This window comes from Ischnura elegans, chromosome 7, assembly GCF_921293095.1.
Source record: "Ischnura elegans chromosome 7, ioIscEleg1.1, whole genome shotgun sequence".
NCBI lineage: Eukaryota > Metazoa > Arthropoda > Insecta > Odonata > Coenagrionidae > Ischnura > Ischnura elegans.
Window position 1 is genome coordinate 36,302,771 of NC_060252.1, and position 25,252 is coordinate 36,328,022.

At 39.6% G+C, this 25,252-nt stretch overlaps 1 protein-coding gene across 1 annotated transcript; it reads left to right on the plus strand.

Annotated features, from left to right (window-relative positions):
- Positions 1 to 471: 471 nt before the first annotated feature.
- LOC124162959 (nose resistant to fluoxetine protein 6-like) lies at positions 472 to 18,979 on the plus strand. The gene is made up of 6 exons (XM_046539739.1): positions 472 to 534; positions 4,947 to 5,107; positions 10,728 to 10,896; positions 15,082 to 15,275; positions 16,816 to 16,957; positions 18,761 to 18,979. The coding sequence occupies exons 1-6, from the start codon at positions 472 to 474 to the stop codon at positions 18,977 to 18,979; spliced, it is 948 nt and encodes a 315-aa protein (XP_046395695.1).
- Positions 18,980 to 25,252: the final 6,273 nt, after the last annotated feature.

Here is a 25,252-nt window from a genome sequence, read left to right on the forward strand (position 1 = left end):
TATTGTCTAGTTATGGCATGTTATAACTGCATCTGCTTAAAGTTAAATCTTTTGTGCCAATATTATGTAAAAATGTATTTCCAGGCATGTGATTTTTCAAAAATTTGCCGTTTGCCCATCCCTCCGTCGCCACCCCTGACCATCCATTCCTGACCCCCAAAGCATATCCCTAGTTACGCCTCTGGACAGTACGATATCTTTCTGTATCATTGAATATGCTGTTCCACGTTATCTCTCCGGAGAACGTTTACGTGTATCTACTACTACTTGTTACGAATACGGAGAGTATTTTATTAACACCTAGTATGACGCTGAATGATAGCACATATCTTCATCGTTGCAGCTCCTCTCCAGGCCCTGTTCCTTTGCTTCTCGATGAGGAAGAATTTCGTCAACTTGCACCGAGCGACGAACAAGGATGGCCTCAAGGCGGTGTTCGGAGTGCGCGTCCTCTCCATGGTGATGATCATCATGTGCCACAAGTATGGAGTCACCATCGGGGGCGCCACCACCAACGGGCAATACATCGAGGAGGTGAGAGCATGGGCGGAATTTAGAGTTTTTTTTGCGTTGGGGATAGGGGGGCAGCAATCCTGCCGGGGGTGTCGGGGCTATGGAATACGCCCCAGTGAAATGGGGGAGGGTCCCTGGAGAAGGGGGCCCAGGCCTAGAAAATTTAAATTAGCCTCTAAGATAACATTTTAAGTAATGTGTAAGACAAAGTTTTTTAGCATTTCCACAGCTTTTTATACATTTTTCGCACCATTACCATACAAATTACCATTTAAGTTGGGGCGGCAGGCTACCCCTCCCCCCTCAAAACTGGGCCCATGGATGATGAACCGGTTCAAACTCTAAAAATGCGATGTGAAATTACAATAATTACTCTCGTGGCCACTCAAAACTAAGCTGATTTTTTGGCCTCGTCAACGACATGCCTCTACTCTCTTCAATCGTCGGCAGCCTTCAACCCTGCTCCTAGTTTTCTAAAGTCTTTCCGTGCCTGAGGGGTTATTATCAATTTCCAAATTTGGGATCAAAATCGGTTGACTTCACTGATATAGCTAAATACGGGCATGTTTGGAAGTTCAATAAGTTCAGAGCAATAGAATTTCAATTTCAAAACAAGATACCTTCGAAATATTACCTCTTCTATCTACAGTATCAATAAATGCATGCAATAAACTCTGATTACATTGTTTATTATGAGGTCCATTCGGGGATATGGCGCATTAAGGATACCCAAGCCAATGAAGACACAGACAACTGATATCTTGTAAATAATTTGAAACGTTGAGTTTACTACCAATGCAGTTGGATTTAACCGTCGTCAGGCACATGTGACCATGATAAACCCAAAAGAGGCCTCATTACGACGCGTTAAGCTCTGAAACACGAGTTTTTGAATTGAAAAGTAGTTAATGGACTAACTTACTTCATTGAACTATCCAAAATTCTTAAGTGCAACGCGCATTGAAAAGAATACCGGTGAACCTTAGGCAGTTGTCCACTTGTCTCCAAAATTTCAAGTATAACGCGCGATAAAAATATCCCGCATAGCCTTGTCTACTAAAATTCATAGTCTCAGAACCATTGAAATACCTAGTTTTTCCATGAAGCAGAGGAAAATTAACGCGTCCATATCAAAAATCCATAGCAATTACGCCAGGGAATGCGTTAGAGTATTTGCTGATGAAGTCTTCTCGGGTTTTTCACCGGGTGATTTAATTGTACGCCGACGTTTCGATGGTATGATAAATCGATGGCAGAGGCAGCCATCCAAACTTCGGATTCGGGATTTCATTCTCTTGTTCTTTCCCGGCGTAGGATGCTGCTGAAGTCCTTTCGGGTTTTCAACCGGGTGAGTTCATTGTAGGCCGACGTTTGGATGGCTGCCGCTGCCATCTATTTTTCATGCCATCGAAACGTTGGCCTACAATGAACTCACCCGGTTGAAAACTTGAGGAGACTTCAGCAACATCCTACACCGGGAAAGAACAAGAGAATATTTCTCCCTTCACACCACCCTACACATGGCATGCATTCAATAACCTCGAAAAATTTGAAAAAATACGCGTGTGACGTGCGCGTTTTACTTAAGAGTTTATGGTAAAACTAAGCGTTATTATATTAAACTTTTCTCAGGTTTCCGCGCGGGTAAGATATTCGAAGAGCGCCGACGCGACGTTTAGGGTTCCGACTCGTCACCCTTTCTCAAGGCTACCTACTACTATCGCCGCAAAAAAGGTCGAACGCTGAACTTTAAGCATTTGTACGAAATTCTGCCGAGGCTTCATAGGGGCGCGTTATATATCGTTTTACTCATTTTTTATTCGGCTACAATAATAAATCACTAAACATTGTTTAAATGTAAACTTTTAGCTTTTACGATCGAAAGAGTGAAGAAGAACACGCGAAAAACTTTGAAAACGGCGAAACGTCTTCTTCATCTCGTCACGGGCAAAATATTTGATAAGTGCATTTAATTATATTTTTTATAGAGAGAAAGACAACTTCGCATTACAAAGAGCTTTTATAAAATAAATTTTACCCATTCCTTGATTTTTAAAATGGCCGAAAGGTAGATTTCAATTTCTGAGGTTAAGAAGAGAACGTGAATATTGAAGTTACGTATGCTATATGAAAAAAAAATTTCTAAATTTTTCATGTGATAGGTAGTATTAGTTCTAAGGCAGTATTAGTTCTGTTCGCCGGGAAAGTGCGTATCAATCAAAATGAAAAAAAAATTTCTAAATTTTTCATGTGATAGGTAGTATTAGTTCTAAGGCAGTATTAGTTCTGTTCGCCGGGAAAGTGCGTATCAATCAAATAATACGTAAGCATTATTTTGTCACGGCTTGATGAAACCCTCCGTCACGGCCCACACTGCCCGTGGGTCGCGCAGTCTACTGTGCCATTGAGGGCAAAGAGGGAGTCGATCGAGAATAATCGATACAAAGTCGATCTCCTTGATCGAAAAGAGAAGTAGTGATCAATTCACGGCGGATAGTTCCTTCGCGGGTAGCGGATGCACTTGGGCGTGATTTCCTGTATCTCATGGCAGCCAACCGGTGAAAACCAGTCAGCCTATGCGCTCAGGGAATCAGACTTTTTTATCGGACTTCTTTAGCTTTTTCTTCAATTAATCAAAGTTTTTTTGTTTTCAATTTTGAAGGGGTTTGAGGTGTCATTGTGTTAAAACATGATTGACATAAATTTTACACGATTTCATGCATAAAATGGAAGAAAACTAGCGTTTTATTAATGAAATCCCGTATTTTATTACAGTAACTTATTTAGGGGGGTTATTCTGAATTTCGAAACGACAAAGAACTGCATTAATGGATCTTCAAATGAAGTGGCCAGATTCATGGCCATATATGTATTTTAGAGTAATTTCGTTAAATGTCAAGTTCCCTCCTCGATAAACGTTATTTCATAATTTTTCTCACTTTTTGCCGATTTCAGCCCACTGTGCGACGATACGAAATGTATTGAAACTAGTTGTTTGGAACTTGTTTTTTACGGTGTTTTTTACTTGATTTTAGAATATTTTATCCCTCTCAGTATATTTTTAGATGTATAATGCTATTTCATACACCAAACACATTGGCGAATTAAATTTATCAGGGTCAACGTTATTCCCTCTCATTTGCATGGTTATCATGCACTAAACCCTTGTTTTCTTCCTAATTGACAGTATTAATCTCCCTCATAAGCATGCGTACTTGAAGGTTAGTAAATGCGAAACCACCACTGCATAAAAGCTCAACAATTGCCCAACGAATCGAATCCGCTCATCTAGTACCATAAGGGCGCACGCATAAGTACGCACCTATCTTAGTGTAATTTGATTCGGTGGGCGATTGTTGAGCGTTTATGCAGTGGAGGTATCGTAATGGCTTTTAAATATTTTTTTCAAACCCTTCCTAATATTTTTAATTCCTCGAAATCTTTTGATCAATGTGGATTTTAATACGTGTTTATGCCCTCAGATTCTGATTAAGGTTCCGTTTGTGGTATTCGAACTTGCCGGGTATAAATTTACCACAATTCTGCCGCAGACTAGGATCTTGATGATTTTGATTAGGTGATGGAAAACTTATTAGAACGGGCACATAATGGGCAGCGCTGCGGAGCCAGTTAGAACCATGCATCCGCCCAATCGGTGGCTCTGCATTCGAGAGGTTATGTTTTCATGCGTTCAGGTATTCTTTCGGGTACCTTCTCACGTCACGTCTCGCCAGTACAACACTTGGAAACACCTTCGGAGGCGTTTCTAAGTGCTGTAACGGCGAGCTCAAACTCAACCCAACCACCCAGTTTACAAAATATTAAAATTTAATTGGCACATGTGTTTGCAAGGTCGGTTTTAAAATGTTTTTTTTTGTGTGAAAAGAAAACTTGAAAATAATGACTTTTAACAAAATACAGGAAATAATTGCAGAATGAACAAGTGTATGTAAATATCTGATATTTTTATACTATACTTCCATTTTTAATATTTATTTGCCAACAATCTGACAACTTTCTTTGGATTTTTTCATTTTAACTTGAAATTCTAGCTGCAAATTTCTTGGATCTTCTCTAAACAAATTTGAACCTATTTTCTGATATTATCCTAAAATATTTAAAAAATGAAAACAATAACAGCACTTATTAATAACCTATGATTAGAATATGGTTAAGACATACGAAAGACTTTTAGGAGAGGAAATTGTTGAGGCGGTATATAATTATATATAATATAATACCGAGTGTCTGTAAATGTGTTAATTAGTACCTGGAAAATCATTCTGTTTGTAGCAGTAGTAGCTAGTAAATGACAGGCTGACGCAGGAGGAAGGATTTCTTATTTGTTTCACGTACTAAAATGGTAACATTTAAACACTTTGGCAATGCAGTGGACCGAACGCCATTGACCTTTGGTCTCTGTCTCGTCGCAGGGCAACCGTCAGATTCCTTACATGCTGACGTTGCACGGGGACCTCGTGGTGGACACTTTCTTCGCCGTCGGCGCCTTCCTGCTCGTCTACTCGACACTGAAGGAGTGGGACTCCGGCAAAGGTGCCGGTCTCGGCGCCATGTTCTTCCTCCGATACATACGGTAAGATATCATATGGTAGGGATGAATCGATTATAGATTCCATCGATTCTCGGACACGGGATCGAGAATCGATCGCCTAAATTCGATTCCGGTTCCATCGATTCAAGAAAGATAAACATTTTGAACATCATAGACTATAAGCTTGGGGCATAAAGACCGCCACGCACCTGAGCCATTGTGCACTGAACAATATTAAGGCCGTTTTACACGGAGCATGTCATTGCGCATGTTGGTTCTGAAAACATGTTGAATTTGCGAGAATTCAAGCCTAGAAATAAGGCAGGGGCTATTTTTCCGCTTCGCATCCACGTAATGTCGCATGCGTTTTAGAATTTTTTTTTTTAGACGGATAGAAAATGCTATTTTAACACATTGGTGTATTAAATTTATTAAGGTCAGCGTTATCCCCTCTCATTTACGTTACCATCATAAACTTAATATAAGATATCAATAGTCACAAGGAAATATGAGTAACATCACGAGCCTGCCACATGAAAATTACATGAATTTCCGTGAGAACAAAAGAACGAATTAACCCTTCACCGGGAAACACACCATGGACCGCATGGACCTTAGGCTTCCCGGGAAACTGCGCAGACTACTACGGTATTCAGTTTCCTTGATTCTCATGGTAACTGTCTGAGGCTCGTGGTTCTAGATGTTAAGCCCTCGTGGTCCGTCAAGGCTGGAAACGCGAGGGAGAATGGCTTCAATGAAACCACAACCGGTTCAGACCCGTTGGATAGTGTAAGGATCAGTGGCGCAGCGAGGGGGGGATTTTGGGGGTTAAAACCCCCCCCAGAGCTCGGAGAAATTTTTAAGTTTAATCCATTTCACTTAATTGGATTGATATTACTAATAGAATAGTGTAAGGATTAAAAAAATATCCCTCAGAAAGCCATAAAATTCACCATTTTGAACCGTTTATCATAAAATTCCGCAATTTATTAATCTCGCACCTACCGCTTATCCTGGTGGGTATTCCATACCCCCACACACCCCGGTAGTAGTTGCACCTAACCCCCCCCCCCCGAGCATTATTTCCTAGCTGCGCCCCTGGTAAGGATAGCGTAGTAGTCTACGCAGTAGCCCGGAAAACGGAAGGCCCGTGGTTCGATTCCCGGTCCATGGGAAATTTTATCATGGCAACGCACGTAAACAAAGAAGTCTGATGACCTCCTATTGGCGATGCAAAGATTCTCCCCAGCGCCCCTGGCGGCCGCGCCTGGAAGTACTCTAACTCAGACACATTCGTTGCTCGTATATCTTAGTTTACGTTGCGGAAATCATGGACCACGATTATTTGTCCGCACTCCCAGAAAAACTCTAGAAACACCACGTACTGCAGCGTTCCACAGTGTTCAAGTTATAATTCCCACGAAGTAAGCTTCCATTTTTTCCGAAGGAAGAAAGTTTACGGCAAAAGTGGGTTATAGTACTGAAGATGGGAAAACGAGTGTCCAAACACAAATTATTTTAATTACACATGTCCTTTACTAGCACGCGTGTTGAAGTCAGTGATACCCTGGCCTGATCAAGCTACGATCCGAGCCAACCTACCATCATCATTTTCAAAATACAAGTTCACCAGGATTGTACTGGATTGCATGGAAATTCCTATAGAAAAATGCAAGTGTCCTGAATGTTGAATTTTAACGTATTCCCAGTACAAGAGAGGTCACACTGCAAAAGCCAATCTTGGCATTGCCCCATCTGGACTAATAACTGAGATAAGTTCTTTATATGGTGGACGAGCCTTGGACAAGTATATTGTCACTGATAGCTGCGAGTTGGATAGATTGGACTACCAAGATAGAGTGATTTTGGACAAAGAATACAGAATTGAAAATGAGTGTCGCCCGGTAAGATATTTTTGAATTTATTTTCTTGAAGTAATGTAATTTTGCAGGTGCATTAGTAAGATTGTCCTCTCTTGCAGAGAAATTTTAGACTCATCTGCCCTCAATTTCTTCAGAAGAAAGTCAGTTATCTAAGGATGATGCTGACATTGACAGAGCTAGAGGTCATGTTAAGAGAGTGATTCAACGTCTGCGGGCATATGAAATGATACTGGGTCCAATATAATGGACGCTACTCCCATATGCAGATGAAATTCTTTTTATTATGTGTTAATTAACTAATTTTGCACCTCCAATCATGAATGACAAGTTCATGTAATGCTATTACACACAAGTATTGTGTTTGTGACTAGAGAGACTTAATTGTGAATAAGAACTGAGAACTTTTTATCTGAGAACTGTTCATCAACATTCGTCTTTTCCCCTTGTTTTGTGTTATATTAACTTGCATATGGAATTGTCAACCACGTACTTCACAGACACTGCTTTTGAGAGAGAAAAACATAAATGAAGCAGTTGCAATAGAAATCCTAGTATATTTTCTGATTAGATACATAAAATAAAGTTACTTTGGCATTACGGATCAAAAAATTGGTAAAATGCAAAATATTATGGTAAAACATTGAAAATAAAACTTCACACTGGTAACTTAATACTGGCACATCAAAATACATAGACTATAACATCACAGTTGAGCAAGAGAAAAAAACTAGGTGAAGACAATATTTCTGGAAAAATCAAATAGTTCAAGAATACAAAAAAACACAATGGCAAACACTAAAACTGAAAAACAAACTTGTAAACATAAGTTGACTCAGTTTGCATTAAAAAAATCAGTTCTATGACAAATGTCAGGAGAAAAAAATTGAAGGAAAAAGCACCACAAGAGAGGCTTAAGAGTTAGCATAATGATCCTCCATCATTAGAGGAAGGAAATGATCAAAATAAACATCACACAATCTACTTAAGAACACATAATCCGAATGAAAAGGAACACGTACTTTAAGATAATCATTACCAGCCTGAGAATACACAATGTAATCACATTCTGGGATGCCACTCAAAGCCATACCTATTTGAACTTGGGCAAAATAGTCAGTATTCTTCTTCAAATTAACATTGTTGTCCAAGGTCTTCACTGCTCTTTGATCCAAAACCTCAGCTGCCGTCAAAGTCTCACCATCCTTAAATGTCTTAATTTCAACACTTCTCATTAACCTGCCATCAACCAAAGCTGGTCCATCCAAACTTGCCCTCACCCAAGGAATTTCTAGAAGTCCTGATTCCACCACCTGACAACCCTCAAGCTCCTCATACCTCTTTCTCGCTACAGTTTCAAATTTGTTGCCTCTGTCTGTGTACTTGTTACCAGTAAAATTGCTGTAGTACAAAGTTTTTTCCAATTAGCTTTAGGATTTACCGCATAAGTAGACTGGTTTTAAGCCTTAGATGCTGGGATAGACATATTTCTGTCTTTGAACCAAGCATCAGTCCTCTGCGGGGTTGCCAAGATCGAAGCCACTTGGTCTTAGGTCACGGTAACATTTTGCTCATAAAATTCCAGCAGAACTGCATCCACACTTTGGAGTTTTATCTGGGTGAGTGCTTCCACAATCGAAATCACCTCGAAGAGAATCTCAAACAAGCTCAAGAGACTGCTAATGATATGGAAGTCCTGAGACGCAGAGGAGGAGGACCGGGAAGTACAGAACGAAAGTCCTTCACCCACTCTAATCCCCGAGTAAAACATAGATATTTCAATACCAGGGGCACCTGAAGTGTATAAAGGAGGTTAATGATGCGCCAGTACTAAAAAGGTACACAGCAATACGGCCACACTATAAACTCTGATCCCTCGATAACCGATCGCCGTAATTCTGAGATAAATCAATCCACAAATCCACGGAATACGGATGCTCAGAAGTCAGGCCCGCGGTGCGAAGTACCAAAGCCTGCACATGAACCACCGACTCTTGTTCCTCACCGAAATCACAAAGCCAGCATTTAAAATTTCTTCTCCCTCACGCATGGGCCTCACAAACCCTGAGGTTGCTTTCATTGGCGTCCACAACCGATAACATCTTCAAGAAATTACCGTCTTCTCACGCTTTTCACGTTGAAACACATGCAGTCAATACGACAAAGGAAGGAGTGTGTCTGAGTTAGAGTGATTCCAGGCGCGGCCGCTAGGGGCGCTGCGGTAATCTTTGCATCGCCAATAGAAGTGATTATTATCTCTAATTTTTAGTTATGGGGATGGGGTCGGGCGGTTAGACAGTTGGCTCCTCTCCACGTGGATCCGGGTTTAAGTTCCGGCGGTAGGGGAGAATTTTTAAAGACTGCACGATCCCTGATTGAGTAATTTGTGGAGAGCACTTCAATTACTTCGCTTACAAGACCTTGACCTCGAAAGAGATCAAAGCAGTCTGTTCCGATTGCCTCTGCGCTCCAGATTTTGACCACCATTTACAGCCTCTTCAAGAGCAAAACTACTGTACGTGACCTCAATACAATCCCCCCTCGATCCCTCCCAGCAAAATCAACCGGTGTTTTTTTGCAAACAGAACAAAAACGGATATTTTAATTGATGGAGGAAAAAAAGAGGTATCCAAGAAGGATATTGCTGTTTATTCTAAATGGGAGAGCCAATTTACTGTAAGGTAAGAATAAAAAAAACAATATTCTGCTCTTCCATAACTTTTAATAATTTTCAACAACACAAATTATATATGAAAATCAAGTATTTTAGAATAGAAGTTTTTATTATTATAAATGCGTGAAAATAGTATCAATGGGGACCACAAAATAAAATAGTATACCGAAAAATTATTATTTCGTTCCAACAAATTCTGGAACATACTTGCTAAGGAGGCCATTGATATAAGGCTTAGTAAAAATACTTTTAATCTAGACACAGGGTATAAATTTGACGGCACCATTTTTTACCTGTATGAAACGTATTTTGTGTTAAAAATGACATTTTGGAGTCCCTTGACTAAATATTTCAACCGTTTGGTCGTATCTTGATTCCTTCATTCCGCGCCGCGCCGCGTGTTTCTTGATTCGCGCGTTACTCCTCACTCCCGTGGATCTTCCCTGCGCGTGGTTTTGCGTGCTGGATGAGTGAACCTAGAGTGACTAATAATGACAAGCCGGTGAAAATATGATTTGTTTATCAATGCAATTTCACAAATAGTGCACTTGAAACGAGGAGGTAAACTAGGATTTGCACAACCTTCCAACCAGCCTACTTCTGGTGGATATTTGCCCGTCCACTCCGCCCAAGGTTGTCGCAAAAAGGTCCTTTTTATGACCCCGTGTTCCTTGTGTGCGTTCCCTCTGAGCTTTTTTCGAAAATTCCGCTTCCAGACAGATGCTTAAATTTAATTTAGAACATTCTGTAAAAGAGGTAAGTTGTGCTACGGTGATTTTTGGTTGTACTCGGATACTCGTATTATGATTGTTCATAACTCCTGAGAATCTGATAGGGATTCTTCGCCGGGTTTCTCTCCACCCTTTCCACATGGCGTATGAATTTGGCTGCCGGTCACCTGATCCAGACTTACCTCTAGATGCAAAGTATTAACTTCAATGCTGCTGCTTCCTGACTTCACTTTAACGCGAGGAGAACTTGAATTTTTTCCTTTTTCTGCCGGCACCTAGTGCTGGGTGAAAAAATCTTGGCACATGGTGACATTCGTTTTGCCTACTTTGCATGTTATTTTATGTCCTGGCGCTGAGTGATCCTCTTTTTTTTGCAGCCTGACGCCTGCCTATGCGCTCGTCATCTTCTTCTACAGCACGCTGCTCAACAAGGTGGCCTCAGGCCCCCTTTGGAATTCTACGGTGGCCCACGAAGCCACCTTCTGCGCACGCCATTGGTGGACGAACCTACTCTATGTCAGCAACTACGTCAATACGCAGCAAATGGTAAGACTAGGTGTCTAAAATATTAATAGACAAATAAAAAGAATATGTATATAACGACCAAATGCTCAAATTACGTCTTGGAAATTGATCAATAGCGATTTAAACAAAGTTGGTGATCCTATTTATCACAATTTTATCTCCTGTAGACCTATTACGGCAAGAGCAACTAATTTTATTTACTTCAAATTATACAACAACAACAAATTAGAACAACTTAAGCTTCTTTGCCTGTTACCAAACTTATTTGTATATTTGCGCTTCTGCGTAGTAATACATAATAGCGACCTGAGATAACCATATTTAAGATTGGATTTAGTCGCATGGCCACATCATCTTATACAAGATTACCCCTGGAGACCATCCCTAGGGCGTTTGGAAGGGGTTGAGTGTTTTTATCCATCCTGTATTACACAATTTTTTCCTAGCCAGGATGGAATATCTCCTAAGGGCATCGATGTTACGAAAAGCCCACTATTACGAACTATCCTTTGATCCCTTAGGGAATTATTTTCTCTTTTATAAAGAAATTACGGCCATCTTCGCTACTTAAACGTTCCTTACCTTATCGTCAGTTTTTCTAACGCGCGGCCATCACCACATAACATCTACCGGTGGTCTTAAAACCTTTCCATTTACAGCCGTTTGATAGAAAGGGCGGATGATGATAAAATGTTACGGAACTGTTGATTAAATAAAGAATATTTTCAGCCGGTAAATCTGTGAATAATGGTGCAAAGTTCTTTATTATGGCTATAACGAAATCGGTTTATAACAAAATAGAACAAATTCGTTAAAAAAATTCGCCATCAGCGAGTTTAACTGCATCATTAAAATATTTAACTAGATTACTCAAGTCGACCTTTGGAGCTACCTACCTTAATATCTTCACCATCGCAGGCGTAGTCTTTTCTGAGTGAAAATGCGTTGAACCTTTCGTTTTCGGCAGGAAAACGCAGTCTTATACTCATCCCTATCCGTTCGGTTGAGTATATCTCATAATTTATTATTTTGTCGGATTTTTATCTACATTTAAATATAAATATTAACCCGTTAGCCGCCTAAAAAGGCACGTGGTATGGGATGTTAGAACACAAGTCGTTAATTATAAAAAGCAAATTCTCAAACAAAATTGCGACTAGCATTTAATAAAGTCCTTTATGGTTCGGGAGAAAAACGAATTCCCATATCTATTAGTTCGGCAAAATGTCTCTCTTAATATACCGCCTCTGTCGGACCTGGACATATAGTCTCTATAGTCATAGTCATATAGTCTCTATAGTCATATAGTCTGGACATGTAGGGCTCTAATATGATGTTCTCAGTGTCGCTCTTAACCTTTTATAACCCAATGTTGATTTTAAGCAACATCAAAAATGTTTAAACTTTCAGCTCTATTAAGGAGATATCTAAACTAAATATTATTTTGTAGAGTAAATTTTAATGACTAATTTAGCTGCCAGAATAATTATAATTGAGTGTAAAATTTTAAAATTTTCAGAATTAAAATCTTGAAATTTGATTTCTGGCAGAAACAACTCTGGGTTAGATAGGGTTTAAGACATCTATTCTCAATTCCTCAAGTAATCTAAGTAAGCTAAACGCGCAGCTTCTGTGTCTCTAGCGCCTACCAGCCTAATACGCTTTACATCTCTGTACCGGTTTCTGTATGCCCGTTGCTATTTTTGACGCAGCTTTCCTTTGTATTTTATTCAGTTCTCGGATCGAGTCTTTCTGCACCTGTTCCCATATGCTTTGTTCATATTCAAGATGACGTCGCGCGAGTGCGAAATTGCATTTCTCTTTTACTTTTTCATCCGTTATTTTAAACTTTCCATGAATATTTCCATAAGTGAATGAGACAGGATGAGATAAAGCACCTTGAAGCGCGTTATGCTGTATCAAAATTTATTTTCGTATTTTTGTTCATTGCCGGTGGAAAAACCCAACTTAGACAGTGAAATATGATCAATTTCCAGTATGCATCATCCATTTCAGGAAAAAAGAAGCGAAATTTTCCACCACCTATCTGCAAAAATTCGTTTCTGAACGCCATATCCATGAGCACCTGCAAATCACATATACAGTAATTCATTTTATTTCCATGAATTGCTCGCGCCCTTTCCCGGAGTCTGACACTTTGACTTTCGCGGACGCAGAGACATCAGATCCAGCTGTTAGGTGATGTTGTGAAACCTAAACAGGTGTGATGTATGATCTTAGGTTTTCCGGCGTATCAGGTGCAGAAAAGTTTCTCGGGTTTTCCACCGGTTGATGTTTTCTTTCTTTTCTGCACCTAAACAGGTGTGCTTTTATATCACGCGACAAGTTTAAAATGTATTACAAATTATCTTGGAGAAATTTTCAGGAATAAATACGACTTTACAGAAAAAACTGAATTATGGTTCAAGAATATGGTTCCAAAACCTAGTTAAACACTTGAAAATCGATGTAAGCTTATGACTCAACTCTGGAAATCAAGATATTCAATAATTAATTATATTAACTAAATAATTTATTATGTTTCCATAACCCAATTTAAATTTAGTGGTGCTGTTTTTGGTGCTGAATAAATGAATAAAATGATTTTCCTCCATAGAATTGTTGCACTTAAAGAATACTTGAAGTCGCGAATTCCCTTACGGCACAAGGCCATTTAGTGGGAATTCGGGTTGAACAGTTTTTTTCATTTAATCATTAGGGCTACAATAGCGGTTACTTCGATTTTTATTTTATTAATGAATATACGCACAGCAAGACTTATAGAAGTCACTTATTTGACGGCTTCAGTATGTACAAAGAAGTGGTTTGCCTTAAATTCTGCTGAATGATATAGGTTGTTTTGGAAATCGCGATTTTAATCGAATTTGGGCACACTAAACGATAAAGAATGAAACAGGTAAGAAATAGCGAGGGTTTATTGAGGACCTTAAAAGCAAAGGGGAATAAGTGCAATTTTTCTTTTTTGGAGATAATTGCAGGTAATGGTTGGTGGGTACACATTTTTACTATAACAAAGACGTACATGTCAATCACTAAATCACAATGTCTTTGCTAACTTTGAATAATAGTTGGATATCCTTATCATTTCCCACGCTTTCTTCACTGAAGCACCTTGAAATCCCGTTAAAGTTTTTCCTTTCCATTGTCCGCTACCGCCACAAGCCTATCCGTAAATTTTCCCTCAGCATGATTGGATCTTCGCTTGGTATAGCAATTCTAGCTGATCGCCGTGTACTAAACGTGACAGGAGGCTCATCATAAGTATTATGAATGGCAAATGCAGATCATATAACCTTCTTTCCCTTATCCCGATCCGTGTTACTTCGCGCACGACGAGGTCAATTGACCTATTTCATGTTTCACCCCACGCCTTTCTCTCTCGAAACGTTATTTACTATTCAGTATCCATTCTTCCATTAACTCCTACTCAGAATGTGTTTCCCCTTTTGATCCCTCATCTATCTTAGATTGCTTGAGCAATGGAGAATAGATGTCTTTATGAGCGATACGGAGAACATCATATTATAGCCCCGCAATATTTCCTGGTCCGACAGAAGCGATAAATTAAGACAGATATTTTTCCGATAGTCTAGGTATGAGAATCCGTTTTTCCCTCGAACCACAAAGGACTTTCATTAATGCTAGTTGTAATTTCGTTAGAGCATTTGCTTTTTACATGTAAACGGCTGGTGTCCTAACAACCCCCACTGGACGCCTTTGTAAGCGGATTACGAGGTAGAATGTTGATGTATCTTTCACCATCGTTATTTTCCCTCTACTCTTCTCTTGTTAGTCCTTGTTAGTATTCTATTTCTACTCTATTCCTTGTTAGTTATTTCATAATACTGCTGAATATTGTTTCATTCATTGATGTCACACTTACAATTTTTGTTTACTTTTTACTTATTGTATTCTTTGCAATTGGCTATATTCTGTTTTTGAACTGCAATGAATAAGTAAATATATAGATACATAAATAAATAAAAATAAATAATCAACAAATGAAAAATAATCAAATTAGAAATAAACAAATAAAAAATACACAAATTAAAAACATATATTCATCCTGGCAGATGTATATCAGAATATAAACAAATATATTCATCCTGGCAGATGTATATCATTACGTACCCACTCGATTGTAAATTTGTCTCCACACATCAATTCTCTTTCTCCCCTGCGCAGTGCATGGTGCAGTCGTGGTACTTGCCGTGCGACATGCATTACTTCGTGCTCAGCCTGCCCCTGTTGGTCCTGCTGCACCGCCGGCCCCGGGCAGGGCAGCTCGCCCTTGCCCTCTTCGCCCTCGCCTCGCTAGTCGTGCCCTTCGCCATCACTTTAGCCGGAAGACACGACGCCACAATCCTCTTCTACAACGAGTGAGTACACCTTTGCTGACACCCTTTGGCCGCAAAGATCCGGCGTCATTTCACCCAAATTCGACCTATTGCAGCCAATTTCGACCATTTGTCGCAAATCGCCTTCATTTGATTAAAAAAGAAAACCCCAAAGTCTCTATGCAACAAAGGCAACGGTTTACAAGGTATTTTAATGTTATGGTATGGTATTTGGAGGAAGTGACCGACAGCTGAGGTCATTTGCGCCATGAGGGAAGGGTAGGGAGGGAAGGGTGGAGGGAAATTTGGCGTCGGCATTAGCCTGCTTTTAACGAAAGGCGCCAAGGGGACCACGGCTTAACGTCCCATCCGACGGACGGAGTGTTGCGCTTGAAATGTCCTCCACTCAACAATCAAGCAGGGATCGGTGCAGTCCCTAAAAATTCTCTGCCGCTGCCGGGATTTGAACCCGGTCCCACCGGGTTGGAAGCCAACACTCTAACAACCACACCAAACCGATCCCCTTCAATGTTATAAAACTGTAATTTCACGTAAGCGTCTACATCTACATATTACCTAGCAATAGGAGGCGGATTTAGGGGGGGGTCGAAGGGGTCACTCCCACAAATTTCATCACAAATTTTCAAGCAGAGCGAAGCGAAGCACTCCCCACTGTAAAAACGTCCCTCTCTTCCCGCGGGGTATTCCATACTCCCCGGATTCCGGTCATAATACACTCCCCCAAATTTAATCTGCCCCTGCTTGCAAGCCACCTACAGCGGTGTTTGGCAGGAGGTGAACCATTACCTACATGCACCAGAATATTAAAATTTACTTCCACGAGCGTGCAGTGTTGCACTACGCAACATAACGATATGGTATCTATACATATAAAACATAAGCTATGGAAGAAATCTGTAACCTACTTATGTAGGCAATCTGCCTATGAAGCTAGAACATCCAAAACTGAAAAACTTTTATATTTCCTATATCACTTTTCTAAAAGTTGGTAATATCGATTTGTTTATCGCCGACGAGGCACCAAATAAGGGACAAGTCGTCTCACTACGTATCCTTTTGTACCTTCTACCATGTTCCGATTTATATTATCAAAGATGAACGCCCTCATAGCAGCACACTTGGGATATATTTTGCTGTATTCGAGGCGTGGTAAGAGGAGTAGCGAGCGGGGAGGGGACGGGATCGGCCTACCGCTCTTGTTTCCGCGACGCTGCGTGGGCGTTGGAATATTTTCTTCGCGGACGCGGACTCAAATTAGGCATTTTGTGACTAAACGGTGGCAAATACGTCAAAATGCACGAAATTTTTTCTAAAAGAACAGTAACTCGGCAAAATCTATTAGAAATAACCATAAAATATTATATTTTTCGGATTTTGACCTTCCCCCCATAAATCGCATTTGAGCGAGGGTCAGGGGTTCAAGTAGAGGTCTCAAAAATTTCAGGCCTTATTTTTGATCGGTCCCACAACTTTTTTCATTGGACCAGATGTATTTGAAAAAAAAAACGATTTTTCCGATCCGCCCTACGTCCACAGTCAGCTCAATTCCAATTTCCTTCAGGTTCCTGTCAAATCCGAGGGCCAGCAGATACTTTCATGCCATGTACACCAAAAGCCACACCCGAGCTGGTCCTTATGTCGCTGGGTTCATCGCCGGATACGTCTTCCACAAGAGGAAGCTCTATGAGACCAAGATTACAAGGGTGAGTTTCATCAAAGCCAAGGGTCGTCTGTTTCACAATTTGTTTGCTTCGTATGCAATACTGCCATTCCACTAATGGAAATACATGAAATTTACGAATTCAACCCTATGATGATCTAGAGATGATACAAATGACTGAAACCAGGGTAGTGATTTAGTTAAAACTCGTAAAGTGAAATTCATAATTGTAAAAATTTCATTAACCGTCTGTAGTCCAATGTTCCCATATGGGAACAGATTTCTAAAAATTTATGAAAATCATATATCGTATATGTGATTACTCTTATAGCTTTTATTATGTAAATAAATCATGGAAATATTTTTTAAAAGTGAATCGCTTGACTTGTGTATACATTGATCTTTAATTATATATTTTCAAAATTGGTTATTTTCATCACCTCTGTAGTGAGTATGCGGTTTATTCGATATTTTTCTCAACACTCGCTCTCCAGTAACAAATGATCATTTATTCAAAGCATCAATATATATTAAATTGTTAAACTTAGTTTATTGGGCAAATGTATATTTATTTTTAAGCAGTAGGAAAATTTTTTGTCGTGTTACTATTTGGGAACATGCTTGAAAATGCGTTAAAAATTTTGTTCAGATTTTCTTTCATAATATCTCTTAATTAGTTGTAAAATACTTAGAACATGCAAATAAATAATTAAAATCAGTTGGTAAGTTAGTTTGTTCTTTAAAGGGTTAATGGAAAAATTTTACAAAATCACCTTCAAAACTGTTCGATTTGTTCTTCCACGTATTTTTATTTATGTTTTGTAATTTAAGACTGACTTGCAACTTAATAATCGAGCTTATAATTTTCATTTGGAGTGTTTTGCTGTATTACGACGATTTGGTTCGACACCATCACTTGATTTCTGTCCTGTAATAAGGGTTCTCTTATGTTTTCGATTCGATTAATGAATGTTTTAGTTATAAATTTTCTAACAGTGGCAGATGTAAATTAGTGGTTTTCCCCGCAAAATTCCGACTACTATCACAGAATAAACCTGGTTGCTAAAAAAACAACTTTCGTAAAAAATTAGTACTACGTCTTGGCTTCACATCTATACCTAGTGATGGCATGGGCGTCCCCAGCAGCGTCCGGGGAGCTGGAGTGTGCAGCTGCCCCCACTCCTAAAAGCAAAAGTAAATTTAGTTCAAAACGAAATTTTTGAACAAATTTTCTTTAAATAGAAGGAAAATGATATTAGTATAAAAAATGTAAAAAATAAAAATATTTTTTTCTGAGCTAATCATTAAAAAAAATAATAAATCGCTGCATTGGCTTCATAAGCTTATGTTTGTTACATCTTGAACGACAACGGCTTACCCCCCTTTAGTTTTGATCCAGTGTACGCTCTTGAGTGATGGTGCAGTTTATGAATGAAGAAAGTTACGCTCTGTCTTCATCTTGGATTGCATCTAGCTTCTCCTTCGATTAAATAATCCTTTTCCATTCCTTCAACAACCTTTCGTACCCAGAATTATTCTCTCTGATATTTGATTAGGATAATGCCTGCGGAATGTGAATGGTTATCATTTGTTCGATTCATTCCAAATATCTCTCGTTCTTCATTGGTTTCGCGCCCAGGAGATGGCAACACCAGTATTTGGATGTCCCAATTTATGTTCTTTTATAGGTCGACTACCCAAAATTTAGCCACCCAAATCCAAGCTCCCTAATGCCTAACGAGTCGGAACACAACTATAAGGTGGAATGGTTCTATAGTATCTCATCAGTTCCTGATCTTAATAGTTCGTATTATTCCTCCCTATTGTTATGTTGATTTCTTTGAAGGCGACGGCCCGTACCATATTCGCGTTCTCCGTGCTCGTGTTCGGCGCCGTGCTTTTCCCCGCCGTGGTCTTCTACACGCCCGAGAGGGAGTACGACGTCGGCGAGGCTGCCATCTACGCCGCACTGCAAAGATTCGCTTGGGGCGCTGCCGTCGCCCTCCTGATTCTCTCCCTTGCCTCCGGAAAGATACGTGAGTACATCATCCATGTCGTACGGTAACCCAAGTAACGGGACAAATGACTTGTTACGTTAACAACACCATCTATAGCACACTGATGTGTAATATATCGAGGCTGAGGCGTGAATGACGGTGAAATTTACATAAATTGCCAGTGGCTGAGCAGTGATCTGCGCAGAGGCCTGGACCGCCACAGGTCCGTGGTTCGATTCCATGTTTCGCGGTCCTTGGTTTCCAGTCTTGGGGAACTTTAACTCGTGGTAATTCATACCACGAAGCTCATTGATGTATGTGCTGTGGGTCAAAAAAGTTACCCTGCAAATAGAACGGCGTCACATTCGCTATCATTCCCTATATTTTACTCTCGTGGCTTATTATTTCTAATTCTCATTGCGAGGACGGAAATTTATAAGAGTAACGCGAGTGAATGCTTGACGGTTGGCTTCTTTCATCTAGTTTATTGACTCACCAAAATCTCGTATAAGATGAAGCAATTTGTTTTCCACCATATTATCCGCTCAAACTCACTTATGATAATTCCTGGATGAGTTTTCGATAAGTTTGTTTGAACAGAAGGTGAACATAGTGACACGAATGATTTTTTTAATTTTCACTGTAAGGAACTGTGAATGAACTTTTTCATTTTTGAAGTTAGTGCTTCTTTAGGTACGTTAGGTAGCTGTATTAAAATTATAAAATACATATATGATCTTAGGTTTTCCCGGCGTATCAGTTGCAGAAAAGTTTCTCGGGTTTTCCACCGGTTGATGTCGTCCATGTCTCCCGACGTTTCGATCCGCGACTTGCTGATCATCCTCAGGGGATCTTCCGAATGACTCATTCGGAATGACTCATTCGGAAGATCCCCTGAGGATGATCAGCAAGTCGCGGATCGAAACGTCGGGATACATGGACGACATCAACCGGTGGAAAACCCGAGAAACTTTTCTGCAATAAAATGCATAGTTTGGAAATTATCTGATCCGTCAAACAGTCACGCTTACCCCATTGTCACGCTATTACTGTATGTGTGCATGCGCGGCCGAAGAGAGAGGAAAAGAGGAGAGGAGAAGTTATATGTACTATATATTTTTTTGTAATTTCACATGTAAATTCATTTACTATTGGTTTCAGGAAATGAGATGATAAGGGGGCCTCGAAACCGGTCGTAAATAAATTTTACAATCGAAATCACAAAGTAAAATCTTCATTTTCACAGTGATTCGATTTCATATAGTTACGACGGAAACCATTACTCATTCTGGAGATCTACTTGTGAATATTATTGCTCTAACTAGTAGAGATACTCACGTAAAATTGATTAGGAGTATATAAAAACCATTACTGATTGAAATGCCGCATGTGTGTTTGTTTACGATGAACAGGGTGCGTCTCGACCATGCTGAGCTGGACTCCTTTTGTGGCGCTTGGTAAGCTGACGTACTGCGCCTATCTCATCCACTTCACCTTTCAGCTGATCGGCCTCGGCGCCGACAGAAACCCCAACTACGTCACCAACTACAACGTGGTAAGTGAAAGCACGAGTGACACCTATGTTTTTTCCGCATATATGCATTAAAAGTTAATTTATGAAGTCATACTTTAAAGCATACTTAATATACAGGGTGTCCCATTTATCTTGACCACCCGAAATAACTTGTTATCCATATGGAAATTCAAAAATGTGTCAAGCAAATGTTCATTAGCCGTCAGGGGAACATTAATCAGCATGACTGCCTTCCTTGTAGCTTTGTTATTTACAAAGATATGAACAGCGGTATGTCAGTTTTATTTGGCACCATATATTTTTTATGAATGACTGGTGGAGTAGTTCCAATAGTGCACCTGCACTATTGGAACTACGCAATACCTGCACTAAGTGCTATTGAGTCAGTCATTTTTCATAACACTGTGTTTATGTTAATGGTCCACTGACCTTCATTTTTGAATAAGTCTTTAGGAGAGGAAACGAACTACCGAATAAAAAAATATAGGGTGCCATTTTAAAAAGACATAACGCTGTCCATATCTTTGTCAATAACAAAGCTACAAGGAGGGCAATCATGCTAATTAATGTCCCCCTGGCGGCTAATGGACATTTGCTTGACACATTTTTGAATTTACATCGGGACAAAAAGGTTATTTCGGGTGGTCAAGATAAATGGGGCACCCTGTATAATACTAAAGTATACATTGTGTACAATTCGTAAAAAAATTAAAAATAAATTAAACACGTGAAATCACAAAGTATACCCGTATAATAAAATATGAAAACATATTTTATCATACGGCTTATAATAAATTTTGAAGCCATATTTTATTATACGGGTATTTCTAGCAACGAAAGTTTTTTTAGGAATCTATACAACTTATCAAATAATTTAAATATTGAGAAAGACACAGTGACGTATATTTTTGAGTTTGATGCTATTTCATACTGCTTATGTTAATTTTTTCACATAAAATTATGGAATGGCTATGGTATAACGAATTTTTCCAATTTTTTTACCCTTAACTAAGAATTATAATAATGAACTTGCAATGATTATAAATAATTCTCAACAAATGATTTTGCATTTACCGCGGTGCTGACAGAGATCCCAACTACGTCACTAACTACAACGTGGTAATTCCAAACCCAGGAGACGCTCGCGTTTTTTATACACATATGCATTCAAATATCTCTCAACGCGCGCATCATTTTTATAATATCCTCATGCGGGTGCGCTTGTAGTGTCCCAGCACCTCCAATCACACGCCTATTGAAGCGGATTCCTGGGTATTATGTAGGTATAGAAACCATTTCTATTAATAATACATCAATTTTTATAATCGCATATTAGACATCGGATACATTATTCAGCGTGGAGGTTTTCGGGGTTATTACCGCGTAGATTCATCTCTACAGACGACAGTTACGCACGCATTGGGCAGGCTTCTTCAGGTCAATGAAGTGTAGATCCGTGGTATCGCCCGTCTCAGTATATACTCTGTATACTCTGCATATACTCTGTAAACTCTGTATATACTCTGTATATACCCTGTATACTCTGTATGAGAGAAGAATTTAATAATCGTTTGCAGAGATGAATCTACGCGGTACTAACCCTGAAAACCTCCATGCTGACTTCTCACCACACCAAGAAAGCCTACACAAGGACTCGGACACATTAATGCTGACAGGTATTGCATACCACCAAGGCGCCGAAGAAAGTAATGAATCTCCCCGAAAAAAAACCTCAATCCACCCCTGTCTCCGATGTAAGAGAAATTCTTAGTATCGCCAAATAAATAAATCAGATAGCTCCCTCTTTAATTTATTTCTTGCCGATCGTTTTCGGCTAAGTAAGTGCAGCTCTTCGACTCGTTAGAAATGAAATCCTTCACAAAATGGTCTCTTTCATGTGGAGCGGTGAAGCTAATCGTCCTAATAGTCGGCTCCGAGTGCATCACGCTACCTCTCAGACAGTCTGATGACAGAACTAGGAGTAAATCGTTTTCTCATTGCATTTCCCATTAGAGCGCGTTTTGTGAAAAACCTACTTTAGTATTATTAGTGCACTCAAACCTATTTGGATACTTTTAATCATACGTATATCTCAGGCTCTCATGAGGAGACACCTCGGGAGGCTCCATTTGTATTTTTCAGGTTTTTCCACCGTCATTCAATGTCATATTCAATACTTTATAACATAGAATGATAGTCGTAACAACTGCCATCAAGATCACACCTATACAATGGCAGTTTCATGAGGAGCTTCGCGCTTCATGAAGAGTTTGGGCCGAGTAAATGACATCAAAAACTTGTATTTTTGACCTCAGCTTGCTTATTAAAAAAATTAATTATTATTATTATTAGTATCATGAAAGATCGTACTGTTGGAGATTTTTTGGATTTGTACGTCTAGTTAATACAAATTCTGCTACGAATTGAAATAAAGAAAAGTTATTCTTTATTTTCATCCAGGTGAGTAAAATGTAAGAAAAGGAAATAAGAATATGTCATGCATGAATATTCATACAACTAACTATTAGCATATCTATCAAGGTATCAATCTATTTTTAAGTGTTCAATTAATTAGGCCTAGAACGTGACCAACGGATCATGAGAGGCTCCCAATCTAATTCGCGCAAAGCTTTAACGTTCCCTGTTCACTCGTGGTATTTTTTTTACGAATCGCATTGCATTACTATGTACTTTATTTAGTTCACGGATTAGATATCCTTGCACTCAATGGAAATGAACATGAAAATGACTTGAATTGAAATGAACAAGCAAGCAAACTTTTTTCTCTGATTGCGTATAAAAAGCCGCATAGCCGTAATAATTTTCCTGTTTTTTCCAGAAACTGGTAACTAGATTAAAAGAAGGATATGCATATTAGAATACCACCACAGGAAAAAGCCAAGTGTGCAACCATTAGGAGACAGATGATAAAATGAGAAGAAAATGGCTATGCAGGTAGCCAGCCGACAGCCTTGAGCTTGCACGAAGAACGGAAGTTTTACGCAATATCGGCGGGAGCTGAATTTCTCTGAACCCATTTCCTCGCAAAATTCGGCACAGATAATTTTCCAAGAACAAATTTTAGAGGCAGGAGAAAAAGTGGATTCCGGTCCAACTCTTCATGAAAGGAAATTCTCCAAACGAGCAATATTTACACCTGCAACATACAAACCAAGGCACTTCTAGGGTATTTGGTAGGGTCTGGCAATCAGAATTACAACCCCCCGCGCACTTTACTATATGCTATAGTTTTCAGTGATACCAAAAATGTGCAAAAAGGTGCCATTTATTCCGCTACAAAGGAAGTTAGAGCAAAAGTTAACAACATGCCGTGACTAATGAAACGAAAAAAAACTTCGTGTGTATAAATCGACCACATTGTGCCGATGAACACATAATTTTTTTATTCTGAGTGAGATATCAATTGAGAAGAAAAACCCTTAATGGAAGACAATGCTTCAAATAACGGAATTTTTCAATGTAACATGATATTGAAGAAAGATTTAGTGCTTTCCCGGCGAATAGACTTCGTGAAATGTTCTAGGGATCGCCACCGGGTCAGGAACTGCATAACTTCCGACGTTTCGACTCGGCCACCGTCGTCACTCACAGCCCTGAGTGGTCGAGTGGGACATCGAAACGTCGGCAGTAATGCAGTTCCTGACCTCGTGGCGATCCCGAGGACATTTCACGATGACATGGCGTTGTTCATAGGGAGAATGAATTTCGGAATCTCTCCGTATGAGCATGCAGTTAATATTTCAATAGCAGCTAGCAGCTGGAGTAATAGCGCAGATCAAATTTGTCGCAGGACCTAAGTAAAAAAATATCACTTGAAATATCCAGATACTGTATTTCCAAACATCTACATATCAAAATTAGTATTTTTTTATGGCCTAGTTTTACTATGAAAATAAATTTCCGGATCGAGCCAATTTCTTCAGCCTTTCGTTAAGAGCAGGCTAATGCCGACGCCGGGTTTCTCTCCGCCCTTCCTTCCCTACCCAACCCACCCTCAAATGACCTCGACAATCGGTTGCCTCCTTCTAATACCATAACATACGAAGAAGACCCTGAGAATTATTTATGCGTCGATTACCTATGAAACCGGAAGGGTATCGCATCCGTCAAATTTTCGAGACCATATTTGCAGGAGGCGTGAAGATTACATTTAGATGTGTGGCATTAATGAGGAAGCTTGATGTTTTTGGTGTTAGTAGCCCGGAAATCGCCGCCCAACTTTCAATGTCAACCCAACCAGAAGGAAGAAGAGATCACGAGAGAACAATGGCGAACGAGGAAGATGAATGCTAGCGGAGCAAGTGGGAAGATGGTGGCCTCGCCTCAACAGGTCACCGACAGTCAAGGTCGTCTGCATTTCACGTCTGCTATTCTTCTTCTCGACGTGGCCCGTCGCGTAGGTGACAGCCTCCGCAAAAAACTGAACACACCCTCATCACTGAAGGAAGTTGAACCGCTAATTAATGGTTAGTCTCTTGAGAACTCATATTACCCTGGGTGCACGTTTTAAGTAATGAGAATAAATTCCAATCCACGCCGACATAACTACGTCAAAAACCCATCAAAAGTAACAACTTAAGTACCGAATTCGTCGTTGAAGAAATTTATAACGTGACGGTTTATCTTAATTGTGAATGACGATAAACTGCTAGCATAAATAAAGAGTTATCGCTACATAACTCTATTAGTCTCCAAAGATTTAGCATCTCCTTTAGCATCAACTCAACTTTCTGTTGACGAATTTTCCACGATTAGCACGATCTATGAATGTGATCAACCGAAAAAT

What these genes read in the sequence shown, in the direction of transcription:
- LOC124162959 (XM_046539739.1), top strand. Translation starts at nt 472, where the DNA reads ATGTGCCACAAGTATGGAGTCACCATCGGGGGCGCCACCACCAACGGG. An exon ending in TTCTTCCTCCGATACATACG is followed by an intron (nt 5,108 to 10,727) that starts GTAAGATATCAT and finishes TTTTTTTTGCAG; the next exon opens with CCTGACGCCTGCCTATGCGC. An exon ending in ACAATCCTCTTCTACAACGA is followed by an intron (nt 15,276 to 16,815) that starts GTGAGTACACCT and finishes AATTTCCTTCAG; the next exon opens with GTTCCTGTCAAATCCGAGGG.